We start from the raw sequence: 19,804 nt of genomic DNA, 5'->3' as shown, positions 1-19,804 counted from the left end.
ACATTCATGTTGAGCAATTTTTACTAGATCGTTTTGACTATATATATTAGATATAATGACACTACTATACTGATATCATACTTTCGTACTGAATATTCACATATTGCACTGGAAATAAGTCACAGTTACTGCTTGTTGTCAGAATGGTGTCAGCCCTTTAACTTAAATTAAGCTATTGATTAATTTGAAAAATTTCATAATTGAGTATGTGGTTATTATTCGGACTGATAAATTACTTCTAGATTTTACTAAAAGATTATTTTTAAATTGCTGAATGAAAAACCTGAATTAAAATTTTTAAGATTTTAAGAAAAATTAAATAGGAATATGAAAAAGAGATATTATTCATATTAGAATCAGATAAATGTAAAAATGATTAGAAAATGAGGGTAGACAAACTACAGTACAGAAAGGAATAAGGTAAAGATATTGCCTATTCCCACTGCTTTTTAATGTGAGAGTAGACAAAATAACAAGAACTAATGATAGTGGAAAAAAAGGCAGAGTAATGATCCAGAGACAAAAATAAAAATATTAAAATTTGCTGATGATATTTTGGCTGATATGATGAATTTGTGGAACATGTGTGTTCCACCTTCTTATCCAATCAAATGCCAGCAGGACTAAGGTTGAAATATTGGAAGCTTACTTAGAAACTTACAGAAGATTTCATAAATGAAGGCTTTTGACTTCTAACTAATTATTTAAGCCAGGAAGCAATGGAATATAATATTATCAATAGTTTCCAGCTAGTTGATGCCTTCCCTACCTTAGCTCTTGGTTTTGATGTATTGAATGTTCTTTGGGACAAATTACACTGTGTGAGAACTGTCTATGAAAATTGTAAATATATGCTGAATACATTGGGATTTTCACCAAAAACTTATCGTTGTGATAAAATATTAAGCAATCAAGCACGTAAACAATTGTTTATATACTTTAATTAATTGTTCGAACAATGTAATTTTATGAAATTGGTTAAACAGTGTCAAAACAGATCCATCATGAGATTTGCTTTACACTCATATATGAAAATCACCAACACTGAAATGGATAATAGAGCTTGATGATGATATGCATAACAAATATAAATTTCACCCAGCATTTGTAATTATTATAATAATATAATTTAAGTATGATTAATGCTGGTTGATAAATTGATAAAATTTATAAAGTATATTATAAAAAACATATATTTACTAACTGAGGAGTTTTTAGGTGGAAGAAGGACCTAACTGCAAGAATGTTATTTTATTAAAGTTGGGTTTCAAATTTTAATGTTTCTAAAAATGTAAATCCTTAAATATTTTTTAGGCATTTCTCATTATTTACTATATATATATATATATATATATATATATATATATATATATATATATAAAATAGATCATTTTTATTGCTTTACCCTCGTAATGAAGTAATTCTGACTCAATAAGTAAAATACCTAGTCAAGATTTAGGCCTTTCTCCCATAGAACTGACCTTCAAAACTATTAACCATTAAAATACTTATAACAATGAGCAGCTCTTGGTTAGAATATAAATTTCATCTGAATATTGAAAACAATATAATAATAATGAAAAAATACCAAATTTATATCAAAATAATATAAATTACACCTGGTAACAATGACCAGCTCTCGATTAGAAAAAAGAAAACTTATTTTTGTATTAAAAACAATATTATAATATTAAGAAATATTACCAAATATAGCAATAATAGAGTTTATTACAACTTATGTAGGATATTTAATGTCAGAGTTTATTTATTTTAAAGTTCTTCTATTGCACTGCTAAATAATATTGACATTATGTCTTGAAACCATTCACCATCTTCTTGTGGTAAATATTGAAAAAGACACACAAGTCTTTTTTCTTAGCATCTTTAATCTTAACTTGATGTACTCATTTCAAAATTAGATTTCCTGTTGGATTAATGTTTGCATCACTTCTCTCCAGAATGAATAAGGAGCAAATATTGTTCGATAACTTGTAGAAATTGAAAGCTGTTTTTCTGAATACTTCATCATAACACGCTGCTGTATTTTAAAGTAATTTTTATTTTTGTTTTTAGATGTTATGAAAAATGGTTTTAAACTACTTGTCCAGTCGTAGATTGTATGTGGATCCCAAAGAACATGAAAGGGAGCAGGTTTTGTCCAAGCCAAAGTTATTATTTTCAAATACTGTTTTGGGTGTGTTATTTTCTGCTTGCGTTTTATCAGAATATTGAATAATCTAAAGTTTCTGTCGCATTGACTGTAAGAATGTCCTCTTACTGGAAATATATAAGTATATTAACAGAATAAACAAATGAAAAGCACGAAAAACATCACTATTGTCTTGTTCTTGTTCTGTGCACCACAAGCATTTGTAAACATATTTCTTTAACATTTTTAAAAGTTTTTAATTTTTATGCTAGGAATTTAAATAAAAATGATATAACAGAATTAGCTTCTTTTTTTACTCTTATTTCCACAAAACTGTACATGTTACTATTTGAAGAATCATTGTTCACATGAATGTTGAACACATTGAACCACAAAAGCCATTTATAGAACTGAATGTTAACATTTATTTTTGGGAGCACTAAATTTTGGCTGTAATCAAACTTGATTACTAGTAAATCATTACAGATCTTAGCTTTCTCAAGGTCGGCCTCTTTAATATTTTTGATGGCTTGCAATCTTTCTCTTGTGAATATCATAACTTACTCATATTTGACCATCTTTGGTTACAGCTAATGCTGTTTTATATTTATTGCAATAGTTACAAATATCTGAATGTAGTTTTCTAAAGGAAAAATTGCATTTGTCGTAGAAAAATCTGAAATATGTTTTCTATTCTATTTTAAGCTGTACTTTTGTTTCATTAAAATAGAATTCTTTGAATAATTCGTAAAGTTTTTTAAGTTAGATTGGGATCTTCAAAATATATTTTTTTTTTTTTTACTTTTTTGTGCACAATAATGAAAATCTGTGTGCGGAATTGAATACAAATGTTTTGTTGCTAAATCCCATTTAGCAGGGTTTATCTTATGCTGTCTATTTAAGTGTTCACTACCATTGTCAGTAACCATAAATTTACCTTCTACAACAGAATTTTTAACACTTCTATTTCAGAAATCTGAAATAGTTTAATAATAAATGAACGGCACACTATCTTTTTTTCTGACTGGATATGAACAAAATATTTCCAAGCATTCTGTCTGTTTTTACTCTTAACGTTTGTGCTTGACCTTTTGACATCTAACTGTTCCTTAAATTTCATAAGCGATGTTGTTTCATTACTTATTCTGCTTAGAAATATCATCAATGTTTCAAAACAATTTAAATAAGTTTTCTTGTTGTTTAATAACAGAAGAATAACAGTTATTTAAACAACAACGCTGCACATGAACAAACCATTTTCCTTTAATAATATTGCCTTCAGTTTTTATAAACTTTCTTTCTCTTCCCAACATTCAGCTCCTTTTCTTTTATCTGTATTTCATTATTGGTATCGAATAACATTATTTAGATTACTATTTAGACTAAAAACAAAATAACACAGACTGTAAATAACATTTTAACTGGAATACAAACACTTAACCTCACTTTATGGAAGAAAGGCCTAATAGCAGCTACATAAAAGCTGTTGTAATACAATCAGGATCCTCCGGGTTGGTCTAGTGCTGAACACATCTTCGCAAATCAGCTGATTTTGAAGTTGAGAGTTCTAAGGTTCAAATCCTAGTTTTACACGGATTTGAATATTAGATCATGGAAAAGGATGTTCTTTGGTGTTGAGTTTCAATTAACCACACATCTCAGAAATGGTTGACCTTTCTTTTTCCTGTTTAGCCTCTGTTAATTACCTTTCAGATAATACTTCAGAGGATGAATAAGGATGATATGTATGAGTGTAAATGAAGTGTAGTTTTGTACAGTCTCAGTTTCACCATTCCTGAGATGTGTGGTTAATTGAAATCCAACTAAAGAACATCGGTATCCACGATCTAGTATTCAAATCTGTGTAAAAATAACTGACTTTATTAGGACTTGAACGTTGGAACTCTCGACTTCCAATTCAGCAGATTTGGAAAGACGCGTTAATCACTAGACCAATCCAATGAAAGAAATGGTTGACCTGAGACTGAGCAAAACTATACTTCATTTACACTCATGCATATCATTCTCATTCATCCTCTGAAGTAATCCTGATGATGGTTCCGGAGGCTAAACAGAAAAAAGAAAAAAAATACCATCAGGAATACCTATACAAATGTAATATTTTGTACACATAGGTAACAAAAGGTTGGTAATTCAAAAATGCAATCCACCTGAATCTTCAATTGTTATATGTTGAAATCATAGCAACAATGCTGCATAACTTATATTGATGTATAACTTTTTTAAAAAAGTGGGTATTTTGGGATTTAAAGTGTTAATACAGCAATATCATTTATTACTTCTGGTTCTCTTGTAACCTATAATTAACATTCACACAGGATGTTATTAATATATAGCGTAAAAAAAACCAAATATGTGACATTTTTTAGTCTTGTCTGATTTCATATGTTGTTTTATCCAGTAACTTATCAGGTATACCAATAAGTTTAGTGAATTGTTTTTGAATTTCATTTTTATATAAAATATTTTTAAGAGCTTTAAACAAACAATAACAGATTTTATTTTTATTATTATAGGACAAAGTTAGAAGAAAAGAGATACAGTCAGAATGCTACTGCTGTATACGATAATACACTGCCAAGTACAACTTTAGCATCAATTCATGGAGCTCTTATTGCTGGTATCTGCATGTTTGGTCTTATTCGTGCTGCAGTTTTTTGTGCTACCTGTATGAAATGTTCAGATGGGCTTCACAATAAAATGTTTAACTCTGTTGTTGGAACAGCAATATTATTTTTTAATAATAATCCTTCAGGTATGTAACTTCATGTATATGCTTGCAACTCTTGTGTGTGTGTGTGCGCGCGCGCGCATATACATTTTGAAAAATTTCACTCACCCCAAAAAATGCTCTAAACCTTGAAGTTTTGTTGTGATTGCTGTGATGGTTGTTTTTCATTGTGGTTTCTTCTGTTGTCATCTAATTATACATTATTTACTAAATTCTAATGAATCTCATTCTAATTAATCTTTACTAAATTAGGAGCCCTAAATCCCACCGAGTGTCCAGACCCAACCACAAGTCATACATTTTTAACATTTTTCTTCTTTCTCTTTTTTATTGTAATCAGACTGCTTTAAAAAAAGTTTTTTTAATAAAATTAAGCTTTGACTCCCACTTTGGCGTCCACACAAAAAGTAACAAATATGGTCAAGTGAGGTATCAATTTATATAGTTTCAAGGGTGCTGAAAACAATTTTAATATTTGAAGTTGTTGAAATGAAGCTTTTTTTTTATTAATACCAAATTTGAAATTTGCAGTTTTAACCTACAATATTATTATCTTGTAATCATAACATGGGATTTTTTCAATGTCATTAATATATTAATTATATTTTATTTATAAATAGCTGCATGATGGGAAAGTCGTACAACTGTATTGTCAGCTTTTATGTATGTATACTATTATCAGTAATAAATAAAAGAAAAATATCAGTTATTGCTTTTGTTTTTTTTTTTTTAAATTCTTCCACATTATCATTTTTACGGTGCACACTGCTTGCTTCATCAGATATATTAAAAATTTGTTAAAAAATGTTTTAAGATTTAAAACAGAAGGAAAACGCTCCTTAGTCAGATTGTTAAAAAGAAATTTATTACTTCACATTTATTAGAATGTATGTCAGCTCATCTAGTGTGTGGGTGAGTGTTCATCTTATGAACACTCTTCATTATTTATTCTTGAACTTTTGTTGTTTTAGTTTGATGAATACTTTCATGAATGACCAATGGGTTGGTCTATAACAAACAAGTAAAAATTTTCCAGTATGTTTGCTATTCATGTACATATTTCTATTTCTCTTAAAAACTTTTCATTTTAGGTCCGGGTCTATAATTTAAAAAAATTGTAGGCATTTTTAAACAGTTTTATATATGAAGTATAACTTTAAAAAAATTAAAAAAAATTTTTACCGCAGGGAAATAGAACCAAAAAACAAAAAAAATATTTTAATTTGAAGAAGTTGATTTTTAGAAAAAATTTTTTTGGATTATCTATATATGTGATATAGTTAACAAATTTGCTTTAATAAAGTTTTCTCTTGAAATCAAAACTGTTTTTTTTTGTGAAATCCCCCCACTAACTTAAAAAATTTGAAAAAAATTAATATGATCAATATCCCTACTTAGAAATATTTTACCAAATTTGTAGAAAATTGTTTAGGTCAGTCCTTAGTTAATAAGGCTAAAAGCAGTGTGACACTTGCATGTATGTATTTTTTTGGTCTAGATGAACTTGTTGGACCATAAAACATAAAGATTTGCAAAAATTCCCGATACCCATTTTTGATGCAATCACCATATCCTTTTAATATAGTTATTCTAGCTATATATGCCAGGAAAGTAAAAATTATATTTACCTTGTAACAAGATTCTATAATTTTATAATTTTACAGCTTCAAAATTATTAATAAAACCATAATTCATGATAGAAAAACATTGTTTACAATAAAGTACTGTATAATATTTGTGAGAAATTATTGTTGACATTTAAAAACAGAGTTGCTAGTTCACGTAATTTGGAATAGATGGCAGACATTGCCAGATGGCAAAAAAAAAATAAAGAATGGATGGCACGCAACTAAAAACAAATAGTGAGATAAAGAAATGATGTATGTTTATGATTATAAAATTTGAATTACATATATATTATTAAAATACAATCCATATTTATCATTACAAATTAATTGAGCCCAATTTAATTACAAAAGAATCTATCACATTTTATTTATTGCATCTTATTTAATACTAAAAAAAAGGCGGGCCTAAGACCCGCCGCGAAGATGACTTGTGGGCTTTTCGTTTAATTTTGACTGTGTTCGTGTGAGGTTGTGTTAGTTAACGGGCCAGCTGCTGCTCCGTACACTGCTGCCGTTAGCGCAGAGCGAATCACGTGTGCGCCAGGCGGCTGCGTGCAGCAGACTCTCTCCCGTTCACTGTGCTTTCATAGTCTTTCTTTCCCACAGCCCATTGTAAAATACTTTTAAATAGTTTGTTAAATAAAGAATCCTTTATTTTTTACTGCTAAATATTAACTAATAATACCTTTCTTTTATTAATAAGTTTGAATAATAATTAATTTAAATATTAATAAGAATTGTTAATCTTTTGATTTAAATTTAATAATAAATTATAGATAAATAATAATTACGTAATAAATTCTAATTCATACAGTATAAATAAAATAATAAATTATTAAATTGCATAAATAGAATTAATAAATAAATAAAAATACAAATATAAAATATAAATAAAAATAATCTACCCTTAAAAATTAAATTAAATAATCTGTAAATTAACTGATAACGGACTGCTTCTAGCTTGTAAAATTTAGCTGTTTCTTTCATTTTTTAACACATGAAGCGCTTCATTAATGATAAAAATAAAAAGTGTAATGTTTATGATTTATATAATTACTAGCCGACCCGGCAATGCTTCACCATTGCTAGATTTGAATATATATATATATATAAGGCAGGAAGGTGCCATGAAACTACGACCACATACAAATCATTGTTCAAGATTATGTTAGATAGAATTTCTTGATGTCTATTTCAAGGGTGTACTCAATTACTACTCAAAAATGATTCAATGGATTAATGTAAATAATTACACAGATTTCTCTTGAACCCTTTCAGAAGAAATGCACTAGATACGTTTTACAAAAAAATTGCAAATTTTTATTAAGGAGGCCAAATTTTGTGAGGAATCCATAAATCTGTCAGATGAACCATGATGTTTTTCTGACGTTGACATCAGAAACTTTGGTTTTTGAAGAAAACTGTACACATTTGGGTATATATTTGCTGAAAATGAAATTTAGAGAAAATGCCAAATTATTTTCTGTGTGGAACTCAATAAAATTATATAATTCATTAATTATTTTTTAAGAAATGTTTGGGTATTAAATTTTGCTTTCATTGTTTGAAGTGACTTTTACAGTAAAGATTTTCTTTTATCTGAAATATCCTAATAATTCTGTGAAAGAACAATCAAATCAATATGGTCAAATGATTAGCAAAACCAAAAAAAATTTGTAGGTTTTAAATTCAGTAGGCTAGTTTCACATTAGCAGCTTGCTAGATTTCCACCTTTTAAAGTATGATATAAATTATAAAAAAACTACCAGTTTAGTTTCACCAAGAAATTTTATATACACAAAATTTGAAATGTATTTGAAAAAAATATATGTAAATATAATTTTTTCATTGGTCAGCTTCATACAAATTGTATGAATTTGCTGATCAGAAAGAGTGTAATTTGAAAATAAATAAGTGTAGACAAAAACATTTTTTTTTTGTCTTCAGTTATTTGACTGGTTTGATGCAGCTCTCCAAGATTCCCTATCTAGTGCTAGTCGTTTCATTTCAGTATACCCCCTACATCCTACATCCCTAACAATTTGTTTTACATATTCCAAACGTGGCGTGCCTACACAATTTTTTTGTAACAAAAACATCAAAAAGAATTATTAAAGATCAAATTGTTAGTGTTTTAAAACTTATGATTTTTTTTTTGAGTATCAAAATGGGTTTTGGAAGGATAAAAATAGGAATGTAATTTGATTTGAGGATGTAAAATTATTCATGTCTTGGTATTTATGAAAAATTTAGTTTTTTTATTTATCATAAGTTTATCTAAACCTATCTAGCTGAAATCATATCTTACTTTATTATTTTGTATTTTTTATTTATTAATTTTTTGTCAAAATTTATTTCTATTTTATTATTTTGTTTTGTTAATTGTAATAAATTTTAATAGAACATTGATTTTATTACTTTGTCTAAATAAATAAAAAAAAATGAATGTAGTTAAGTGTTAAGCTTATTGTGCTGATGGTATGGATTTTATTAATGTTTATTTTTCAGTTAATGTTTGGATTTGAAGAACTGAACAGATTGATAGCTGAAACAATGTACAGTCCCAATTAAATTTATAATTGACATTAATTCTCATCTAACTGTAATTTTCAAATAAAAGTTATTGTATAATAAAGATATTTTTGTTTTGAATTTCCAGGTCGTATTTTAAATAGATTTTCAAAAGATTTAGGTATGATAGATGAATGGTTGCCAAAGTGTTTAATGGATTTCGGTCAGGTAAATTTATGTACATTTTCTTTGTAGTTATAATCATTTGGTTTTCTTTACTTGTCTTATTTTACAATGATTATCATCACAACCAGTAAACACCTGATTACAGTACTTAAAGATGATTACTTAGGTTTTTATCCCCACCTTGGAAGGCATTTCTGGAAATTGCTACAATTTATGTAAATATATGTTCATATCTGCTTAGTTCTTAGGTTAATATCTGGAGAAAAATTACACCCTAAAATTGCAGAAATTTTTAGGCTGTAATTTCTGTACCCTAAAAGAAATTCTATTCCAAAGATAATGTAGTATTATATTAAGATGAAAATCAGTAGGTTTAACAATAAAATGATGGTTACTGATAGTTGCTTTGAGTTCCAATAGATGATGTTGTACATGAAGATGATGTTGTACATGTTGTAACATGTTGTACATGTTGTACACTGAAGGATGCTGGAAGACACTTAAATAGATTACGTGCTTATCAGGAATAGATGCAGGAACCAAATCAAGTCAAGTCATTCATTTTTGGGTTTGATGTAAACAATAATCATACCTTTATAATGCGAAGTACAATATTAGGGTTAGAAAATATCAATAAATTACTCTAAATAAATGGTACTTAGAAAAATTAAAGAAAAAAGGTGAAGTTAATGAGTTAAAAGAGGCTATGTGTAAACGATGAAAAAGAAGGATGGGAAGAATAAAAGAAAGTACAACAGCAGTTCAAGAAATCTTTGGTAAAAGAAGAGCCACGAAAATGATAGATGATCACAGAAATATCAGATCTCTTTAAAAAAAGAAATGACTTGGAGAAATAAAAAAAAATAAAGATTCCTAATTACTCATAATTCCATATGGAAAAAATGGATGAAAAAAAGAAGGGAAAAGATTAAAGACCTAGCAAAGGGAAAATCAGGTAGAGCATGCATGAAAATTAACTGCAATTCAAGCAAATGTATGAAACAAATGTGATTAGGGATAAAAATGGATAAACACTTTCGGAGAAGCAATTTTGGTGCTGATACAATTTTTAGTGAGGAGGATTGAGGTTGATAGGTAGACCTTGTTAAAGTTCGCGTATGTCTGCCTATCATTATTTTTTTGAAAAAGCATTTTATAAAGATGACTGCAAAATGCTGTTTCAAACAATGAAAAATTGTTAGACTTGATTGGAGGGATAGAAAACTGATTTTAAATTTACACTAGTTCTAAAAGACAGAAATCGATGTAAATGGTTATAAAATAAGAAGTGAGATGAGGTTGTTCCCTACCTCTACTTATTTAACTTGTTTGTAGAAGATGCAGTAACAAGAATGATAGAAAATACTGAAGGCATTAAATTAATTGAAGATATATTCATCCATATCTGCTTTGCTGATAATATTGTAATAATGACAGACTCTGAAAAAGAAATGAACAAAAATCCTAGAAACACTTGTCTAAAATATAGAAAAATTTAAACAGAAGATTTACAAGAAAAATACAAAAATAACGTTGATAGGAAAGAAGAAAGAGAATGTAAAATGTGATATAAAACTTGACATTGCAATCTTTGATAAGGTTAAAAATTGTTGCCACCTAGAGAGTGTCAACAGCAATAATGAAAGTAAATGTAGGACAGATATTAATAGAAGAGTAGTACTAACTAAAAAAGCATTCCATATTAAAATAAATTTATTAATAAATAGTCATAGCTTAGAAGTTAGGAACATTTTTGTGTTGTGTGTGTGTGTGTGTGTGTGTGTGTGTGTGTGTGTGTTGTGTGTTAACATACAGAATTGAGATGTATGTCAACCCTTGAGAAAATGGAAAGGAAGAGCTTGAGGCTGTGGAAATATGAATCTGAAGGAAACTTAACGAAGACAAGCAGATGGATAGAAAAAGTAATGAAGAATTTTTAGAAGAAGTAAATGAAAACACATATTGCTTTTAAACTTGATTAAGCAAAAAAGAGCAAATTGATGGGCATATGTTATGGCATAATCAGATCCAAACATTCTTGAAGGAAAAGTAGTATGGAAGAAATCAAAGGAATGTTCCAGAGTTGCATTCTTCAAAATATGGAAAGGAAGATGGACTTCAAGTTTTACAGAGTGTCTTAAGATGCCAGTGATGGAGAGAAAGACAAGGCTATTTTGACAAAGCATCAACCATCTTTTGAAGTTAAAAAAAAATACAATAATCGATCAGAATAATTTTTTTTTTAAATCCCAGAACTTATTTTCTATTGTTTCAAAGAAAATTATTGATCTCCATGGCGGAGGGGTAGTATTTAGGAGCGTTTCATTTTGGCACTAATCACTGGTTTGAATCCTGGTTAGGCATTCATCATACACTACAAAATTCCAGTAACGTATTCCACATATTCCCAGTAACATATTCAGTAAAATGAAATAAAATTTTTTTTTTTATTTAATATTTTTAATTCATCTGAAATTTCTTTTTTTCCAACTTTCAACTAAAGAACTTCTGAAAAACTGATGTGAGTGATGTCAAATGATAACAAATATAAAATTATATTTTTTATTTTTATTTGGAACAAAATTAATAATTCATAGCTACCAATAATTTTACTGAAGATATTTTTTTCTAAGAGATTCTTTGGAAAAACAATTTCCATTTAATTTGAAACTAATACTTTATCTATAATAATTTTAAAGTCTTTTTGTTTCATCATGTTATTTAAAAATTTTACAATACTGTTATTTATAATATTGCAGATGATGAAATAATTATATACTAGTAGGTTTACAATAACTACAGATTTCATGATCATTATTAATTTTTTGTTGATGATAGCCCAAACCACCTATGGTCAAATACGGTCCAGTAATTTTTTGCAGTAAGAATAGCAGAGCATATATTTATAAAAAGATTACTTAAAGAATTATGAAATTTAATTTATAATAACTTTATAAAGCCATACTTATTCATTTATAAGCTATTTATAATAGCTTTGACATGAATTTTTTTATTATGAGAATAATTAATACAAAAAAATCATGAAACAAAAAACTATCTATACAACTTAAACTCAAAACAACAATCAAAAATCAATAATGGCATTGCTAAACTTTCCTAACAAATGTATGTGTACCAAGGTTCACAAAAACACCAAATCTTTAAGAAGTTGAAAATTTTGACTATGATTATTTTCAAATTTACAAGTTATTTTTTATGACAAACTATGAATCTTTTCAAAAGAGATCATACATATAAAATTTTTAAGTCCATCCCCAACCGAATGTATTACTCCAGATCTTTTCTATTCCCCACTCGTTTGAGAACCTATTACAAATTGTAAAATTTTGATTATTTTTAAAAAATATTTGGTTCTTTTGTTTTTTACTGAAAATTTTGTTTCATTTATTACATAGGTAAAATCTGCCACATTTTGTTGTTTTTCATTTTTAATAAATACTGGAACTCTTACGTTTGTGTTTAGTTTCTGTTGACTTTATTAAAGCATTTTACTCAGAATCTGATTCTCTACAATTTTTGTTTAAAACTTTTATGTATTTATTACTCATTTAACTTTGTTAAATGGGTAAGTTAACTTTGTTAATAACAAAGTTATTTTACGCCAAACATAAAATAGTATTTTTTTCGCCCCAATCTTCTGTCTTTTACGCCAGATATCCCAAAAATTATCGTTCTGGGCAGTGGTGGCTCATGTATAGGCACTGTGGAACTGCAGCACTCCCTATTTCTACTTGATATTATTGATAACATTTAATATAATTAGTTCTTTTTTCTTTAATTCTTTCTTTATACTTGTACAATGTATAATCCTTAAGCTTATTGTCAGTATCCATCCCGCAGTTTATGAAAAACATATAAAAAATCTTTGTATGGAACTGAGCGTTTCACAGTTCCAGCAACATGGTGTTTGGCTGTAGTGCACATGCGCACATAGAAAGCTGCATGCGAGGCTGTGAGGGAGGGAGAGCACTGTTGCTCTTGCAGAGCTGAACCTGGTGTGTTGGTAAAGGTAGTTTTTTTTTACTCTGCATGTGTAACGTTTCTTGTTCGTTCCCTTTTCTAGTTTAGTCGGTGGAAGGAATATGAGAGTGGTTTAGTTGTTTTTTCAGTAGTGATCAGAAGATGGCGGAAAGCAAGGGCTTTTTGATTGCCAAATCTGTCCAAAAACACACTGATGGGCAAAAGAGAACATAATTACTAAAAACTAATTATGTATTTGTTTCTGTGTACATAGAAATATAAATTAAGTACCATTGGACTATAGTGTTTTTAAGCAGACATTTTATTAAGTTATTATCTAATAATACTAAAAAATATTTGTATTGATTGACATTTTATTATTTATTTGGTTAAACTGAATATTCTTGAATGTGATAAAGTGTAGAAATAGATTATTATCCTGCTTCTAGCTATTATATTTGATTCTTTTTTTTTGGTTCTTTTATTTCATAGAAAACTTTAAACGTGGCTTTGAAAAGGTCTAGAAAAAATGTTCTGGAGCAGCACCCCCACTAATTTCAGCTACAAGCCGCCACTGGTTGTTAGACCTGTTTTTTTTTTTTTTTAATTTTTCAGGTCAAATGTCTTATAAAACCATTAAATTTACCCTATAATTTGGATCTCAAGATTTACAGTCTGGGTTAATTTTACTGAAGGCCCAGAAATAAGGGTGAAACCTTTTTTCAGCCGACACTCACTAATGAAGCATTTCCGAACCTGTGTTGTACGAACTTTCTTCTTTATTTCCATGAGTAGAACATGTCCTGAAAGTTTGTTACATTCTTTGTGAATTACTCAGCAAAATGTTAAAATTAGAAATCTATTGTATTTATAAATTTGTTTCTGAATTTATTTTCAAAACTAGTGATCATTTCTTTTTTTTACAAAAAAAATATTATTTAGTAGCAAGTATGACTTAATAGTCGGCACTACATGGATGGACAATTCTATCTTCAAGTGCATGTAGAAAATGAAATCAGAACACATTCTGTCAAGCTTAAACTTTTATTCGATCATTTTCCTACTACATAAAGTTTCTTTTATATTTCAATATAAAACAAGTTTTTCTACGTATAACTCTGTGCCAAAACATATTTATGTTGAGCTAATGTATTTTGCAAAACATTTATATACTAGATCTCAAAGAAAGAGATGTGATGAACGAAATGTATCTCAGCTTTTTTTTGTAATAATGAAGATAGTTGAAGTACCAAAAGATATTTTTTAATTGGTAAGGTATGTTTTTCTGTTAGATGGCCCATTTACTGATATTGTTAATCAGTGAAACAGAGTCTACTTTATTTAAACTGGTTTAAAAAAATCCACATAGATTTTTTTCAAAATATATTTTTTTTAAATAAACCTTGTGTACATTTACTGTATCCCACTCAACAAAGAATTACTTTTATATTCATGCATGTGTATATATGAGGTGTGTGAGAAGAGAATGAGACTGACTTTTTACTTACCAAAGTTTTTATTTTTTTCAAATAACAATATTATCCCCTTCAAAGTAGTTCCTTTGGGCAGCTATACACCGGCGGAGTCGTTGTTCTCACTCCTGGTAGCAGCGCTGGAAGGCTTCAACTGGTAGGGCTCTTAACTGGTCGGTCACAGTCTTTTGAATCATCTCCAGATTTCCAAAATGACGTCCTTTTGAAACACATTTCCATTTCAGGAAAAGGAAAAGTCACAAGGATTCAAATCAAGTGAATTGGGGGTTGAGGAACTGCAGGAATGCGTTTTGAGGTCAAAAATTCCCTGATGGAAATGACCGTGTGACACGGGGCATTGTCATGATGAACCATCCACTTGTCTGCAATGTCTGGTCTCATGCAAATCACTCTTTTCCTGAGCTTTTCAAGGATACCTTTGTAAAACACTTGGTTGACAGTTTGTCCTGGAGGAACAAATTCTTTATGCACGATACCCCTATTGTCAAAAAAGCAAATCAGCATGGTTTTGATCTTTGATTTGCTCATTCGACACTTTTTCAGTCGAGGAGATGGCGGAGTATGCCACTCTTTGCTTTGCCACTTTGTTTCAGGATCGTACTCAAATATCCAGGATTCATCACCTGTGATCACACGATTGAAGAATTCTTGGTCATTGTCAATCCTCTCAAGAAGATTAACGTACACGTTTCTTCGATTGTCCTTCCATCCTGTTGTGTGGTTTTTCGGCACCAATTTCGCATGTCCTAATCATCTGTCAAAATTTGATGTACTGTGAAAGTGTTTAAATTTAACTGTTCACTCATCATCCTTATCGTTAAACGATGGTCTGATCTCACAAGAACCCTCACACGCTCAACGTTTTCATCAGATTTTGAAGTTGAAGGTCACCCTGAGTGAGGTTGATCTTCAACATATTCTTGACATTCCAAAAATGATTTGTGCCAGCGGAAAACTTGTGCTCTTGATAAGCAATGTTCCCCATAGGCCTGTTTCACCTTTTCAAAGGTCACACTTGCGGATTCCCCAAGTTTAACACAAAACTTGATTGCACAACGTTGCTCTAAATTTCGATGCTCCATTTTCGTAACACACAACTTCACTGATGGCGCTGTCAAAAGTAATGTGTTGGCTGAACGGAGTTGAAACTCATACTGAGCATGTGGAATGGATGAACAAACCGGTCTAGCACAGACCAGTAGACACAGCATTACCAGATCGCTCGCAGTGTTACCAATTTCATTACTTTTCTCACACACCTCGTATACTTGTATTTTATTATTATTATTGCTGCTACTATTACATTATTCAAACAGGGTAATCTCTCAATTTATACTGTTTTCCTTTTGCTTTTACAGAGTATGTGTGCTCTTGTTGGTTCGCTGTTGATTGCAATCATTGTGCGTCCTATTTGTATCATACCAGCTGTAATCTTAAGTGCAATCTGTGTATTTGTTAGACGATTTTTTGTGAAGACATCAAAAAATTTAAAACGGCTTGAAGGAATTGGCAAGTAAAATTCTAATATGTATGTGTAATAAATTTTCCAATAAGATGTAAGCTTAATTGTGTTGAGGATTATGATAGTTTTTAACTACTTGCCTAACTAACTCTTGGAAACTTCTGTAGATTACCAGAAGTAAAGTTAATTAGTTTTTAATTAACTCTGTAGCCTACCTGAAGTGGCCTCTCTTATTAACCAGAATTATTATATCTTACTTTGTTTACTGATAATATGTAATATAATAATCATTCGACTTCATTTGTTTTTCCACAGTACTACTGGATTTTCTACATAGTATTATGTCATACCTTGTTCAGTTTTTAACATTACCCTAAATATCTGACATAATCATCCACATTTAAGCTGTTTTATTTCTGTCTATGTTCCATCAATGTGCGTCCATTCAGTCATATGTTCAAAACTTTAAGTAAAATCAATCTCTCTCTCTCTTTGTTTCTGTTATATTATTTGGTCATTAAATATTTGTTTTATTACATTAATTTTGATATGTGTCTACAATTTTTTATTAATTCTTTTGCCATTAAAAAAATAGATTTCTTTATGTTTATTCTGTAATTATGCATGCTATCTATATAATATTAATTGGTAATATAACTAATTATGTTTTTATAGCAGTTTTGATTTTAAAAATGGGAATAGAATGAAAAAATTAAGATTTTTATGACCATAAAATATGGATTTTAAATTTAAAAATAAAAATTTTATTTTGCCATTTGTGTGTTTTGTGAGGTAACTCTGAGAAGGGCTGTTGGGTGTCTGGCAATGTCAGCTCAGCTGTTGTCAGGGAGTTGTGGGTAGTCCATTAGAATCAGACCAAGCTTCCCCTCAGTGGCAGTTGGGTCCCCACTACAGCATAGCAGTGTTGGCCTCCAGAGCCCCGCATGTCAGGTCAGTGTCAGTCGTCTTCCGGCAGCGTGGGCCAAGGCGGTTCTCCCCAAGCGATCCCACGCTGGGTCAGCTTCTGCTGCTGGATGCGCTGGCCAGGGTGATCGAGGCCCTGCTCAAACAAGAGTGTACTGTGAGTGAATTGCATCTACTGCAAAGTTACTTCAGTCACTGAGATGTGCTAATCACATTAGCTGATGTGCTGCTCTGCGAGGGTGGCCATGAGGTTTGTAAGGCGCTGTCCAAGGGTTGTCCCCAGGGAAGCATGTTGGGTCTCTTGTTGTGGGTGGTGGAGTTTGATTCTCTTCTGCGGCTGAAGTTGCCAGCGGGTGTTACATTGTGGATTATGCTGTCGTTGAGTTCCTGCTGGCGCCACTTGGGTAAACCCGAACAGTTATGTGACGCAATTTCTTTCTGGACATGGTGCCTTCAGAGAGAGACTGCAGCGATTCGGCCTGGTGGATTCTGGTGTGTCTCTGCAATGTGGACAGCTAGACAACACCTTCCACGTGGTGTATGAATGCACTAAATATGAAATAATGCACACGGAGAATATTTGTCAGCTCGATATCATCAGGTCGATATTGGATATCTGTATGAATTGGAGAAACCAGGCTGAATGGATTATCATCACAAATTTTCTTGTTTATTTGGCAAAGGAAGGATTGTGGAGGGGATTTAGGGTTTTGCCTGGGTTTGCCCTATTGTTGTTTTGTGGTTGTATTTCCCTGTTTTATGTTTTTGTGATTTGTTTTTGTTCTACATTTTGTTTTAGTATAGTTTATTGTTGCATGTTGTACGCACCTTATGTATTCTCAGGTAGTAGGTCAGTTACTTCCGGTATTGTCAAACACCAGAATGGTATGTTCAAGACTTGATGAGATGTGTTTTGTTTGTTACTAGTTCTTTAAGTAATAGTACACTGATGAGAATGTCACATGTGGCGTTTGCATCGATGGCATCCTGACCGAGGCAAGATTAAGGCTGAGAGATGCCTTTTGCCGAAGTTTTGAAGATGACCTTCAGTAAAGCCCATCAAGGCTAGAAACGGCAGGGGTGACCGTAACCGTCACATGTCGGACGGTCCTGTGGGGTCAGGATTGGCCGGCAAGGTAGGGGTGGCGTGATGGTCAGACCCATCACATGGTGGTGTCTTCCCCTTGGGGTCAAGATGGGGCAGGAAGTGGCCTCCGTGTCCAGCGGCTCCCTCAGTGGGCTGTTCTGGTTTGCAGTTGCGGCGAGGATGTTGGCATAAGCTGGGAACTTCTTCCATCTTCTTCTTTTTGGCGGTGGTTGACGACGAATTAAAAATTCGCTCTTTTACTGGAGCCTGCGAGTAGTGAGGCTGCAGCGCCGCTGCGGTGGGAGAGTTGTGCGCAATGGTGGGAGTGGTGCGAGCAGGCGCGTATGTATACTGTACTCCCGCTGGCATCTGAGCGTCTAGCGTGCGCTCGCTGATATGAAGCTTGGCATGTATGTGGCAACAATGTATAGAGTGATATATGTTATAAAGCATATTCTTCTTTTATTTATATTGATTGTTTTTTATGTATCTTATTTTATTTACAGCTCGGAGTCCTGTATTTTCACATCTTAATTCAACATTACAAGGTTTACCAACAATTAGAGCTCTTGGCGCACAAAGTATATTGCAGAAAGAATTTGATAATCACCAAGTATGTGTTTCCATTAATTATTTTTGTAATATTTATTTTTACTGTTTAAATAAATTCAAACAATCGTGATTCAGAATAAAAAACGAGTTGCAGCTAGTTACACAGATTTTAAAAGAAGTTTTTTCTATCTGGATAAGTCTGTTCTCATAAAATTTGGATTAATGGACTTATATTGTATTATGAAATGTTTAAATTGAGATTAATTCAAACGTATAGTGAAAACTCTAAAATTTGAACTAACGTTTCTGTCAACTTAATACAATCCAAAATCAAAGTATAGAAATTGTTAGCATTATTTAATATATCTCAGACCTTAATTTGCTTTCTTCTAACAGTGTCTATATATCGTATATACTCATAAGTGAAATTTACCAAATGTTATCAATTATTCAAAAAAAAATTATGGGAAAATTTTATCTTTCTGATTTCTTTTTATAATAAATACAGAAAAGTAACTGTGAAGAAAACAAAGTCAGATGATTCTGCTTTTAAAAAAACCGAATATCTAAATAAGGTTTATATTTTTGATTGGCTGTAGGTTGTTTAAGATTGAGATCATTTGGCTGAAATTTTACACCACTCCAGTGTTGAAAAAGCTGTTCAACAATATTACATTGTGCAACGATCCTATGATAGCAATTAATGCACGAGTGTGAAGTAAGTTACAACACCAGCCTTGGCAAGTGTCCTAAACTTTGCAAGAGTGCATTAATGGCCATTATAGAGAGTTGCATACCATATTTTTTTCCTTGGCTGAGAAAATATTGAAATTATTGATTTAAATCAGTTATAGAATACATTTTTTATAGAATACCTTTTTTAATTTTTCAAAAAATTACATTAAATAATACATTTCTGTAGCAATATATATAAGTTTCACCTTTTCTTTATTATCAATCAGCTTAAAAACATTCTTCCTCAAAATTCAACATAATTAACTAAAGGATAAACAGTGTAATATAGAAACTTAGTTACTAGTGGTGTACATTAAAATTAACTTCTGCTTGCTAATACTAAA

The 19,804-nt window shown here is 30.6% G+C and overlaps 1 protein-coding gene across 5 annotated transcripts in view; it reads left to right on the top strand.

Moving 5' to 3' along the window:
• Positions 1–19,804, top strand: part of LOC142333216 (ATP-binding cassette sub-family C member 4-like) — a 189,880-nt gene that overhangs the window by 137,600 nt on the left and 32,476 nt on the right. For all 5 annotated transcript variants that reach the window (XM_075380199.1, XM_075380201.1, XM_075380198.1 and 2 more), the window contains 4 exons: positions 4,687–4,925; positions 9,189–9,268; positions 16,059–16,209; positions 18,680–18,786. In XM_075380199.1, coding sequence (XP_075236314.1) covers positions 4,687–4,925; positions 9,189–9,268; positions 16,059–16,209; positions 18,680–18,786 — 577 coding nt within the window. The remainder of the gene's footprint in view (positions 1–4,686; positions 4,926–9,188; positions 9,269–16,058; positions 16,210–18,679; positions 18,787–19,804) is intronic.

Source organism: Lycorma delicatula, chromosome 12 (assembly GCF_047948215.1).
Source record: "Lycorma delicatula isolate Av1 chromosome 12, ASM4794821v1, whole genome shotgun sequence".
Classification (NCBI taxonomy): Eukaryota; Metazoa; Arthropoda; class Insecta; order Hemiptera; family Fulgoridae; genus Lycorma; species Lycorma delicatula.
The sequence above is the reverse complement of the archived record's forward strand: the minus strand, read 5'-3'. Positions and strand labels throughout refer to the sequence as shown.